Source organism: Toxotes jaculatrix, chromosome 14 (assembly GCF_017976425.1).
Source record: "Toxotes jaculatrix isolate fToxJac2 chromosome 14, fToxJac2.pri, whole genome shotgun sequence".
NCBI classification, from domain to species: Eukaryota; Metazoa; Chordata; class Actinopteri; family Toxotidae; genus Toxotes; species Toxotes jaculatrix.
In genome coordinates this window covers 9,354,318-9,367,409 of record NC_054407.1, presented here as the reverse complement: position 1 = coordinate 9,367,409, position 13,092 = coordinate 9,354,318, and the positions used below count along the sequence as shown (strand labels likewise).

The window sequence follows — 13,092 nt, the reverse complement described above, 5'->3', positions numbered from 1 at the left end:
TTTTTTATTATACCTCCTGGACTTCTGTTTGGATGCAGCACATTGTAGACTACTATTATCAGAAAATAAAGATGCAGTATCGAATGCGCATAAGAGGCGATTATAAAAAGAAACATCCCACAAAGCATGCTTCATGTGAAAAGATAAAAAGCGCACAGCTTAGCAAAAAAAAAAAAAGAAATGTCAGTGCTGAGGCTTTGCTTCAAGTTACACATAATTCTGCTCCTTCTTGCCGCCCTCTGAATGCTGATTGTCCAGGTCAGTTTTGGTGCGGGACTGAGGTTTGTAAGCAACCCCAGGGTAACTGAAAGGAAAGAGACAACACGTAACATAAAGGTAATTCTATTGTGATTATGTATCTTCTGTCAAAGCACATGAATTTAAAAAGTGTGGCTACATTCTCATCATTTACTGTCAACATCTGTTGGACTCACCTCTGTTTTTCATCTTTCACCATTTCCCTGAAAGCCAGAGACTTCAGGACGCCACCGACAAGCAGGACGCCTCCTCCTATCCAGGCTATAAACAGTGCAGGGCCAAATGTGTATCTGGTAAAGACAGACAACACAATTCAGCAAAGCAAAAATATGGATCCAGCATGTGAATAATATGGAGATTATGAAAACAGAAGCAAAGTAATAAACTTAATATCATACGTGGGCATTCCTCCCATTCCTCCCATTCCTCCCATTTCTCCCATTCCTCCACCCATCCCCATCCCTCCGCCCATCATTCCTCCTCCACCATAGTTGGAGTAGGTGGACATCCTGAAACTGGCCACGATCTGATTGGCGTAGATGGAAGCTCCTGCAATGCCACACACACCTGAGGGAGGGGTACACAGAGACGTGGACAGGAAGTCAGTGACTGATTAACTTCATAGAGAAGCTGTTAATATTTTCTACCCCTGCAACATAAGAAGCTTAATAATTAGAGAATTCAAAGTGACAAAATGATAGACGTGAAATGAAGAGATTCACACTGGGTTTTACAAGTTAAAATTCAGATCCTTTTTAGCTGTACTCGTGTTTATCAAAATTTCTACCCGTACCGGCGATGATGAACATGATTCCAGCGGTGAGGCTCATCTTGGCCTTGGTGGTGTCCTCCATTTCGCTCATTTTGAGGCAGGTCAGGGAGAAAACTGATACCACTGCTCCGAGCACGCTCAGCACCACACCCACTATCATCATGGCTCGCACAGCCTGGAAGGCACCTAGTGGGCGGAAAACACGTGTTCTCCAAATTCCAAATTCTCCCAAGGTTCTTACCCCCACCCCCAGAAAAAGAAAGTCTCTAAAGTGTTTAAATTATTTCAAATGTATTTACATTTTTTGGTGAATTTTATTTTACACACTGCCAAGAATTAAGTTCAGAGGGGGTAAAACATTTTATTATTTATTTTCCAGTGTCCTGAAAGTCATCAAATTTAAATTTATGTTGTCTAAAAAAAACCCACCAGGTGTTTTTGAAATTGCAGTGTGTAACTACCCCAGGTTAGTAAATCCCTCAAATGTCTTGAAAAATACAGAGGGTAGCTACAGCTGGATGTTTCTAAAACTACAGAATAACTCATGTCCAGCTTTAAAAAATAAAAAAATAAATAAAACAAAATAAAATAAAATAAAAAATTCAGAGTTCTTCCTGTTAGGTGTAGTCGTGTACCTCGTGACCTGCAGTTTAATTTGAAACCTCAGACTGCTGTTAATCTTCATCAGTGAACAATTGAATTTAATTTAATAATGTGGTGAGTATGTTCCTGCAGTAGGTGTGTTGTAGGAACCTGCCCTTTACATGTTGTTTGTTCTGTTTCTGATAACTGTATTGACCAACTCTCAGCCTGTCTGCCCATTGTGGTGACCAGAATGCCCTGCAATGCAATGCAAATACTGATAGGAATGGGCTTGACACAGGAACAAGAGTTTGTATGCGGACGACAGGAACTGAGAGTAAAAATGATTTTAAAACAATGTTTCAAAAAAATAACAACAATTTACTTCAAATAGTTCTGCTGGGGAGAAATGTTTTTCTTCCAGCTTTCTCTGAAATAATCTGATTTTTCCTTTCAACAATTTACTGAGAAAAAGTCCTGACAGGTCTTTCTCCTCTTACTGCTTTTTGTATTTTTTAAACTCCAACAATATTAACCTCAAATTACATAGATACACCAAATTGAAGTGCTTTAATCTCCTTTATCAACTCTTTTAACACATTTTGTCTCAATTTTCCCTTAAGTTCAAAATTTACATTTCATGACAATATGTTTGTTCGGGAACTTTCATGAGCCCCAGAAACTGAACGAGACTCATCTCTGCACCTTAAAAACCACCTGCCTTGTCATTTGAGAAGATCTTGTGAGGCCCTCTTGGATCTTGACTGGCAGTGGGAGAACTTCCTCCTAAGACTTTTTAAACTGTTGTTTCTTTCTGCGTCATTGTTCCTGTGATCAGCACACATCTAACTGTATCTTTTAAGATTAGAAATGAGACTTTCCTGGGTAAGAAAACCTCATGAGGCTGTGGCCTTGAAGGTGAAGGAAACTAATTCCTGACAGTTTGAATATGTTTACTTTATGAATGAAACCAGTTTGGATGTGAAGAGATGCGTGAGAGTCAGGTCCTACCTGAAAAGCCCAGGACGCCATAGAGCGGGCGACACTCAGTGAATCCAGAGGAGGCCGTCTCACAGTCTCGCCACAGACCCTTGTAGGTGTAAACAGATGTCACCACATCGCCCTGCCTGTCCTTGACACTCCAGTTGTTCATGGCAGTGGCTGCGATGAGGGCTGCTGCACCGATCAAGCCCAAAATGAATCCACCATTCTGCAGAATTGATGGCGCCATTGTGGTGTTCTTCTTCAGAAATTAGAAAATAATACCTGGGAGGCACAGTGTGTGTGTGTGTGTGTGCAGTTTAAATAAAGGTCCTAATATTTAAAGTACAGCTGCATATGTGAATGTGTTTAAGTAAAAGGTGCCAATGGTGCGCAGGTGTGTGGTGTGCAGAAGGAGAATGAAACTGGGCAAAGTGGCGCTTTGTAGTGATGGTGGCGTTGGGTGGAGGCGGTTGGGTTTCACCCAGTGGGTGATACAGAGATATGGGTTGGGCTACCTTGTGTTGTGAGGTGTGGACGCAGTAGTGATAGGCACACCTGGCACCTAAATGAGAACTAACAGTTTAAATGTAAATACAGGAAACTGAACCACTGACTCTGTCAGCGAGCGCGCCAACTGTTCAGCTGCTCAGTGAGTGAGTTATGCTGTAATTTGCAGACCCAACATATTCACACAGTAAAAAATTATGCAGCGCTGCAGAAAGACAAGCATGCAAATACACAGAGAAGAGGCAGAAATTAATGTATAACTTAATGGACTACAAATAACACATGACAAAGGGAGATTCTCTGTCATACCATGATCCTGCACAGGATGTAGAAGTTCATATCAGGCCTCAAGGTGTTACCTTTAAAATCAAGTTTAACAAACCAAACCAGTAATGTAAAACCTTTTCTCTCTCTGATGCTCAGCAATAGAGCTGCATCTCTGGGTATTTAAAAGTGTTTTGCTCAAGGACACTGCGCCAAGATGAAATCTCAACAGCGTGAGGACTTTAAAACTTGGCACTTCATCCTTCATTCTCTCTCGTCAAGTGAAAACCCTCTGACTACGGCGTCCTGGTGGCCAAGGGTCTAAGATGCTGACTGTGTAATTACAACATTCCCAATTCACGTCCAGCCAAGGACACTTGTTGCACTCTGCTGTGCGCTGTCTGAAAAAGACAAAAAAAAACAAATGTAGCATCAGAGGTCATTCCTGTTGTAAGGCTGATACAGGACATCAGTTGTTGTACACTAAGACTAAAGCACAGTGGTTTCGGTCTGAGGACTCATTCTCTCTCTCATACTGTGAAACAAACAGCACCTCGCACGATTTCGCCTTATCAATTTGTCAACAACAGGGGAGGAGGGAAGTTTCTATTCTTCTCTTATCGTCAGCCTGGCTCACTCTCGCTCACAAACACACACATGGACGCACACATCAGTGCTCATACAGCAGTCACCAGACACGAGGGGACTGACAAATTTAATCTTGTTATGTTCGTTCAGTTTCTGTGGACTTCTGCTTTTTTTGCGTCATATTGAAATCTGTTTGTCTTTGGTCTATATTTTTATGCACCTTATCAAGAGATGAAAAAGCAGTTTGTTTAAATCAGAGTGCTCAGGCAGTCAGAAACATGAAAACACCACACAGATTAACTTAATGATACCCACTAAGTTTTTTTTTTAAACACAGCTGATTAACTCAGATGACATGAAATGACATCTGCGTGACAGTAACACAAAACAAAAACAAAAACAAGTAGTGATCTGGATCATCCCAAATGCAAATGGTAATTTCAATACAGTTACCAACTTCACTTGCAACTGTAATATAAGTGGTTGTATGAAATATAGCTTTGTGAGAGTCTTTTGAAAACATGAAAAGGAAAAAATAAGAAGCAATGCTCTTTATTGAAACATTTATTATTTCCATTTAAAAAAAACAAAACAAAAAAAACAAAAAACAATACATGAATCAAAAATGCAAAATTTGGCTTAATGTCGCTCTCTCTCTCTCTCTCTCTCTCTCTCTCTCTCTCTCTCTCTCTCTCTCTATATATATATATATATATATATATATATATATATATATATATAAACATGCCGAAAAAAACACCCATTGGCACTTGCAGGCTTCCTTATATCCACAACAGCTTTTATATTAATTTGACTGGCGGTCATATGGACAGAAAGGTCAGCTGGCCTATTTGATTTTGTTCACTTATTTCGAAAAGCCTCCTGCACTGAGTTTTTAGTTGTTCTGAATTTATTTTCTTGACAAAAGAGTAAGAAAATAGCAGATTCACACTACAATCTTTACTCTGTATTTACATGGAATAACAAATAAGACAGGAAGTAGTGTGTTTTGGTGCTCAGCAGTGGGTTAATAAAACAGCAGTTTATGGCATTTTAAAACATCATAATTTTCCTACGGGATATTAAATAAAAGTCAGCGGCTTCGCTGTGATATTTGTAGGATGCAAACATGTATTGTAGCCCAGTTCTTTTCCTTTTCTCGTATTACACGGGGAGGTCCTGTGCGCAAACTTTTCCCGTTGTGACCTGTGCGTCCTCCTACCCAGTGAGTCACACGCTGGAGCTGGGTGAAGTATATGAGTCCATGCCGCTCTTGGTCATCCCTCCAGGGAAAAGAATATAAGCCACCTGAGGCTGTAAACTGGCCGCAGACCAAGGGCTACAGTTACATGGCAGCACGTATCCCGGGCTGGTGGGTGACGGGTGGGTGTGGGTGTGCTGTCCGGGGCACGCCAGCCCCCCAATCCCACCGGTCTGGTACCCAAAGGTTTGCGCGCCGTAGGGCAGAGCGCCTGCGGCCAGAGTGTGCGGTATCTCCGCCATCCGCTGGACAGCTCCGGTGCTGAACTGCGCCACCGGTTCCAGTAGAGAGAAGGACGAGGAGGAGGAGGGAGCGAGGAGAGCTCTGGCTTTATCACCGGGGACCAGGAAGGAGTCCATGGAAAATCCCTTCAAGTGCTCCGCTGCCTCCCCGAGTAAAGGCGGCAGCGGGAAAACAAAACGGTCTCTCTTCAGGAGACTCTTGGGTTTGCGCCGGGGTCTGTACTTGTAGTCCGGATGCTCCTTCATGTGCTGAGCCCGCAGCCTCTTGGCCTCGTCGATATACGGACGTTTCTCAGAATCGGAGAGCAGCTTCCACTCCGCGCCGAGTCTCTTGCTGATTTCAGAGTTGTGCATCTTCGGGTTTTCCTGGGCCATCTTTCTCCTCTGGCCTCTGGACCACACCATGAAGGCGTTCATGGGTCTCTTGATGTGATCTAAAGGTTTTGCCATTTCAGGAACTGACACATTAATTAAAGCACACAGCGATCCTACTTTAAAGTAAGTCAGCTCTCCAAGAAGCTCATGCTCCTCTCTTGCGTAAAAGAAAAAGTGACGAGGAAGTGTCAAAGATAGATGGAGTTAAGAAAAACTGTCTCTGTCTCTTTGTCCAGGAAATACTAGGAACTGTAATTCCAGACTCACTGAAGCATTTTGCACCAAGTGGAACTGAAAAGGCGCAAAGCCTGGGCGCATGAATGGGAGTCAAGTTGGAAGCTTGTTATGGATGATGCTGGGCATGTCAACCACTCATCACCACTCCACTGTCACGGCGAGCCAAGCCAATGGGAATGAGAGAGAGAGCACTGTAATCCCTTCACAAAAAGTGACTGTACAACATTTCTGAGGGACTCCCTCCTCTCCAACAGTTTAGTCTCTCCAAAGCTCTACTGAGACAGACAGGCAGGAAACCAGGGAGGAAAGTAATCTGCTGCATAACATTTAGCAGAAAACTACAAAATTAAAAGGTTTTGTGAGGGCTGCATGGATGTTATTTTCCACTGCAGCTGCACACAGCCCTGTAATGACCCATATGGCTCATTTGCTCAAAAAACTCAAAAAAGTCCTTCTCAGAAGATCTCTGAGGAAGCCGCTGTATGTTTTGGCCATTTGAATTCATCTCATTAAACCAGGGCCGCGTCCAGGATTTTTTAGAAACATTGAGGTCAATAGTCTCCAAACACACCTTCATAGCTACCCTCTGTGAATTTTATTGAAATAGAGCAATTCTTTCAAGAAAAATCCTCAGAAAAACAACTATAAAACTAAAAAAAAAAAATAATTGTCTCACAGAAGAGTTAACAGTTTGTTCTCCAACTTGAAAGTCTATAAATGCTGTTTTGAAGCCTTCCCCAGGCTACGTGGAGTAAAATGCTGGTGGAGACATAAGTGAAACCTGATGGAAAATGAGTTGCAAAGCAGTGGACTCAGGCTGTGAACTGTCTAATTTTTTAACTGCAGAATGTAACTCCCACAAAGTTTCTAAAATTGCCAAATTCTCCCTCTAAAATACGGAGAACATGACCCTGTATGTGATCCCACATTAAAACAAAATGAAAGTCCATAGGTCAGCGTGTGGGTTCTCCCAGCTTTCACTCTTACTTTTCAAAACTTGCCTTAAAAACCCGACTCATTGAAATTCTTTCCCATGATGCCATGCAGGTGCATTATATATTAATATGTGTACAAGTGGCTCACTGCTCCCTCCTCCGTAGTCTACAAAATCAATATTAATCACAGCCATAATTCACTGGCCCCAGGTGACTCCATTGATTGTCACCGTTTTCATAATTACGATACCTTATCTGATCAAGCATGTGCTTTAGCCAACTCGTCTGTTATTGAAATGACATTGATGGAGAAATGCCTGAGCAATAACTTAACTATGAACTATATACAGGATACTGTATGTGTGCTCAGTAGAAAATGCAGGTGCTTATAGGTAATAACAGGGGATTATTGTATGGAGCAAGCTCATTTTACAAGGAGGAATTCAATACAGACTCTCTGGGTGTCTAAGAGGGAGCTTCCAGGCCGCCTCAAAGGCACCCAAAATGGCTTCTTGGAAAAAGGATTATTACCATGACAGAAGCATGATGTGTTTCCACGTAGACAAGACCTGTGGCGGTTGGTTGAATCTCCGGATTCAGGGTTTGGTAGCGGTGATAAACTCAGATATCAGGCGAGGAGGAGGCCTTTATTTCATTTACCTCCCACAATCAAAGGCACCGTGGGCCTCTTCAAAGGCAAAATAAATGGACATGAAAGATCCGGTGGTGCACACCTCGTCAGCGGTGGCGATGATAAGATGTTTTCAGAGAGTGTTTTTCTGCTGGTTTCCTCAGAGCAGACGGGCCGGAGGGATAAAGTGATTGGCAGCAGGGGTCAGGCGGTTGATCTGGCTCCTCGGAGCTGTGCTGTTATCTACTGTGCTGTCGGTTCAGGCCTCGCACACAGGAGGCCCCCACCACCACACAGAGACGATGATTACTTCCACAGAGGGACCATGTTTTAGAGAGTCTTCAATAGTGAGGAGGAAAACTGTCTGAGAACAACAACAAGAGAGGTGGAGCACATGAAGGGGCAGTTTGGAGACATGATCTGTCTCCTTGTTGTGTTTGACAAGATTTTATTTTTGCTCTGCACAAAACTTTCAGCTGTTTTAGTTGGACACAGAGAATGTGTGTGTTTTTTTGTGCACTAGTCAGTGTTTGGCTTGACTTCTGAGAAAGGGCAGCATTTCAACTCTGGAGAGATGAGGGGGGGAAAAAATGGGTAATAAGAAAAACTGCCAGCAGCACAAAATGGCTGTCATAATCCGGTTATCCCCCGGGCTCTAAAGATACTGGTCCCCTCCTTAGGAGTCTATCTTTTCTTCTTATGTCAAAACTGTCCTCCATGCACTCAGGTGGATTAAGGAGTCACACCGTAGAAAGAAATTGACAGGTACAGAAAGACCTGGGGGTGAAAAGGAAATGAAAGATGACACAGAGAGGCAGACCGGGCGCTCGGGCCGGGGGAGTGTGCCAACGTCTGACAAGAAAAGAATCTATCAAGTCAACTACATGCTGGAGGAAAAAAGAAAAAAGAAAAAGCTGCCGGTTCCTACTAATTTACTGCATTGATTAACAATTATTATTGGCAAATATGATTATTGATGACATATCTTTTGTTTCTATAAATGACTGAAGTGTTTGACAACTTCATTGTAGACTGATCCTGCTCTAATTCTGACTCAGGTTAATGGCAGCTCCGCAGTAGTGTCCATTATTAAAACTCACTTAGAGTAGATTACATTCTACATAGATTATAGATGCATATCATTTTACATTGCTGAAAAAGACCTGAACAAAAGGCTCCACTTTACACTGGCTGTTTTTATGCATATAAGCAGGAGGCTGCTGCAGAACATGCCATTTTTGCAACTGCCCAGTTTGGGCCTGAAATGATTGGTCATCAAGAGAAAATTAACTTAATCTGGTAATCCTTTAATCATAATATTCTAAGAACAAAACACAAATATTAGTTCCAGCTCCTCAGTTGTTGATTTTTCTTTGTTCTACTTAATAGTAAACTGGATATGAATCTCTGGGATTTATACTGCTGGTCGAACAAAAAATAAACAATATGAAAATGTTATCTAGGGATTTAGGAAACTGATCAACGTTTAATTTGTCCATTTTCTGACTTTTTATAAACCAAATAATCAATTAAATAATTTAAAAAGTATTTAGCAGTTTGATTGACACAGAAAAGAATTGTTATTTGAAGCTTTCTCATTGTAAACATGATCATTTATGGTGCAGATATCTGGAGTCAGCTGGTCTATGTGATAACAAACTCATCTAGATGATTTGAGATGGACACCAGTACACTCAATGTATCCATTATTTTGATATGTTTTAATTGTCATATTGTTTGTTTTATTGAATTATATGTATGTACCCAGAACTCCCTGGAAAGCTGTATCGACACCGAGTGGATTATCCTGGTGAAACAAAGTCAACTGATTCGGATATTGAGCTAGTTTTAAAAATGTCAGATTAGTATAAGACAGAAAACTAAATCGAAACGTTGCTCCGTTCATCAGATTTCCTACATTTTGAAGTGAGCGCTCACAACCAGAGCCACCTCTCAGTTTAATCTGTTCAGTCAAGCATAGAAGTGGGAGAACAGGAATAAATTATTGAAACATAAAGTCAAGTTTCCACAGCCTCCTGAACTGACAGAAAAGATCACGGTGCCAGTCTGAAGAGGCAGACTTGATGAGATGAGGGCCTCATGTGGAAACGTGGCCCCTTGCTCAGGGGATTCACCAGACTGGTGTGTTGTGTTTTTCAGAGTGTACTGAAACCTTTTAAAAGTACAAATACACACTTTTACTTCATGGAAATCATGTATTAATAAACTTAACCCAACACTGGAATAGTACTATTGTACTCCAGTGACGTGGTGAATGGGTCTCTGATTATGATTTGATTATGTGGAAAGTTCAGATGCTCTCACACTTCAAATTTTGTCATTTCAGCTCCAAAGAAATTCACTGAAATCCAAAAAACTACATTCAAGTATAACAAGAGTTTCTGACACTTCTGAGCAGTCCATTAGGAAACATTTCATGGGGGAAATCCCCAAGATTTTCATTGCTCTGGGGGGTGGGGTGGGATTTCACTAAATCTTGTGCTTATTCTCATGATACTTAGGAAAAGTAAAGCGGTCTTAATAGCTTTCCCCCTGACACATTGATGGTGGAATATGCTTTGGCTCCGTGGCAGATAGCTTCAATCCTGAGAGGCTGAGAGAGAGGGCGGCGGTGGTGGTGGTAGGGGGGCTGCTCGTCTCTGCCTGCCAGTACACTTTCATAAGGCCCCATCTAGACTAAATTAATACACTTCCTCCAACATCTGAGGATAAAACCTGAGGGCCACATTATCAGCCAGCTTGTGATACAACCGAGTCAGCAGTCAATGAGATACATTTGCAACCAGGCATTTGTCAGCGACTCAGAGCCACAGAGGCAGGAGATTTAAAATGTCCTGCAGTAAATTAAGTGCCGCTTGAAAAGTGAAAGGTGCCGGCTAAGCAGGCGGCTGCTTACTTTAAATGACAGACTAGTTAAGGGGGTGATGATGGTGTGATGTGCGATGGAGGGAGGAGGAAACTGAACCAGAGGCTAGAGGCTTCTTTTTTCTGATTCTGGCTCCAATGCATTTTATACATTTACAGAGTGTTTGTGAGAAGGTTTCAGCAAGAGAATAATAATAATAATCTGAGTCACAATGACAATAACGGTTATTTATACAACACTTATCAAAACCACAGATTATAAAGTGCTTTATAACATAAAAATACATAGAAATCAATACATATGTATTTACACATACATACAGGCTTAAAAGACAATTTACCAGAAATAAATTGAGTCACAAAAGCATTTTGACAAAGACACATTTTTTAAAGTGATTTAAGAAAAGTGCTTTCCCCTTCAGTCTTACACCACGACATGGAAACTGTCAATAGGTTCCTGCCTGCTTGTTTTTAACAGAAGGTTTGGAGCACTGATCTATTCATTAAAGCTCTTCATCCGTCCTGTTCTTGCCTTCCCTCATCTCTGTCACATCATGCTTCAAGTACAAAATGATTATTTTTGAATGATTTATCATATTTAATGTTACATGTTCCAAAATATGATTTAGTTTAATTTACACCATTTTTGAATGGAGGTTCTTAAATTCCAGCAGCCACTTTTTTCCTCTCTGTATCCTGTAAAAATCACCTTGCAGAGTCTTCTTTTTTTTGACATTGTTATTGTAAAATAAAAAAACCACACACACACACAAAAGAAAAGACTCTATGTGTTGCCTTTATGTTAGAGCTCTTGGTGTCCTTTAAAGTGGTGCCAGCCAGGAGGAAAAAGCCCACTGAGTTCACATGTAAATACAGGGTGAGCAATCACAATCATTAAACCATTACCAACACTCCTGCACACAGACACACACGCACACAGGCGTGCCAGGGCCTTCTCTCGTTGTGTGTTGTGTTATTGTTGTGCAATCTCTGCCAGCAAGTTTCTTCCAGATTTTTCTAACGTAGTGTGTGAAATGAATGGAAATACGGCTTCCCAGAAAGTGGAAGTAACTTAAGGCATGAAAAGACATGAAAAAACATTGGTACAGTCCTTTACCTTTATCTCTCTTGCTTGCTTCTTCTCTCTGAGGAATGGGATTACAGCATCCTTTTAAAAAACTGGGAATTATCAAAGACTTCCATTCTTATTCATAGCAGAACAGCCATATTAAGAGGGTGGGTACAGGAAAGAGGCGCTTAAAATATACAGAAACTCACAGACTTCATAGTATGAAGCCACTCTACAAATGACAGAGCATGGCACCACTAAGAGGCTTATGGAAATAATGGAAGTAGTGTAGCTCCTGTGGCGATGATATGCTTGCTGTAACAGAAAGGGGAAGAGACTGGTATTTACCGAGATATCTCCTGGACTGGTGTTAAGCAGAGCAGTGACTGTCCTGAGCCAGACTGGAGGGAGGGAAGCAGAGATGCTGTCACAACAGCAAGCTCAGATAAGCCCCTACTGGGGGAAGACAGAAAGGCATTAAGTGAGCATATTTTTAAGTCGTCTGATGCTTCTCCAGCACCACTGGAGCGAGACCGTGTACAGAGTGGGTATAGGAAGGTGATTTAGACCCAAAACATGTGACTGTACTCATTTGTAAGCATATTTGTTTTTTGGAAATCAAATGAGTTTCCTCTCAGCACAAGTGATGTGGAGTCTAGAGAGAGAGGAACTGAAAGAGGCCTCAGAACCACAGAACAAATACATTATATCTTTATACACATTATATATCTTTAGTATAGGTCACCATACAAGCAAATTTACTAGACTAAGTTTGTAGTGTACCTGAAAAGGCACTTTGAGCAAAAAACAACACATATAACTGTTATATACATATATAGAAAGAAAGAAACAACACAGGAACCCCTAATTGTAGTACTGTCAATGTCCACAAGAGATCACTATAACGATGCTTCATAAACCTCAGAGAGGCCGGGTTGAACGGCCACTTTTGTAAATCGGCTTTTGCAACAAAATAAGTCTAAACATATCACAAGAGTGCAAGAAGTCATTACTTACTGCAGAAGAAAGAACTGATTAATGTCAAAAGAAGGGCTCGTCCGGGATTTGAACCCGGGACCTCTCGCACCCAAAGCGAGAATCATACCCCTAGACCAACGAGCCACATGCTAGTTTTCCAGAGAATACAGTTTAAATATTTCCACTGTCAGGCCATATACCTTGTGAATACTGGTTTTGCTTCTAAATGTTGTCATTAAAACTGTACAGAGTTTCAAAAGTTTTGAATCAAAACATTTGTCAGGATTAATTGGGATAACGCTGGCTGACAGTTCTAGCAAGCTGACAAGCTAACGTAGCTCGTAACCACTGTGCCCGTACACTCAGAGCTAACGTTAGCTAACTCTGCTCGGAAAAAGTTCCTGATAGCTTTTCAGTGAACTAAAAATGGCAAAGGGCCCATTGTAAAACATTAGCTTTACATCTGTAGTTAGCAGGCCTACCTTTTCTATGCATGTGCAGCAGCTATGCGATTTGTTATTTG

At 41.4% G+C, this 13,092-nt stretch overlaps 2 protein-coding genes and 1 non-coding gene across 3 annotated transcripts; all 3 read right to left on the bottom strand.

Moving 5' to 3' along the window:
• Positions 1-207: 207 nt before the first annotated feature.
• Positions 208-2,843, bottom strand: cldn18 (claudin 18). Its single transcript, XM_041055865.1, has 5 exons — positions 2,624-2,843; positions 1,052-1,216; positions 657-825; positions 435-548; positions 208-304 (listed from the first exon to the last, which is right to left on the bottom strand). The coding sequence occupies exons 1-5, from the start codon at positions 2,841-2,843 to the stop codon at positions 208-210; spliced, it is 765 nt and encodes a 254-aa protein (XP_040911799.1).
• A 2,342-nt stretch (positions 2,844-5,185) lies between these two features.
• LOC121193273 (transcription factor Sox-14) lies at positions 5,186-5,917 on the bottom strand. The gene has a single exon (XM_041055501.1). It carries the CDS (start codon positions 5,906-5,908, stop codon positions 5,186-5,188), a length of 723 nt encoding a protein of 240 aa, XP_040911435.1. The 5' UTR covers positions 5,909-5,917.
• A 6,724-nt stretch (positions 5,918-12,641) lies between these two features.
• On the bottom strand, positions 12,642-12,713 carry trnap-ugg. Its single transcript has one exon. It is a non-coding gene; the product is annotated as a tRNA-Pro (tRNA).
• Between the last annotated feature and the right edge of the window lie 379 nt (positions 12,714-13,092).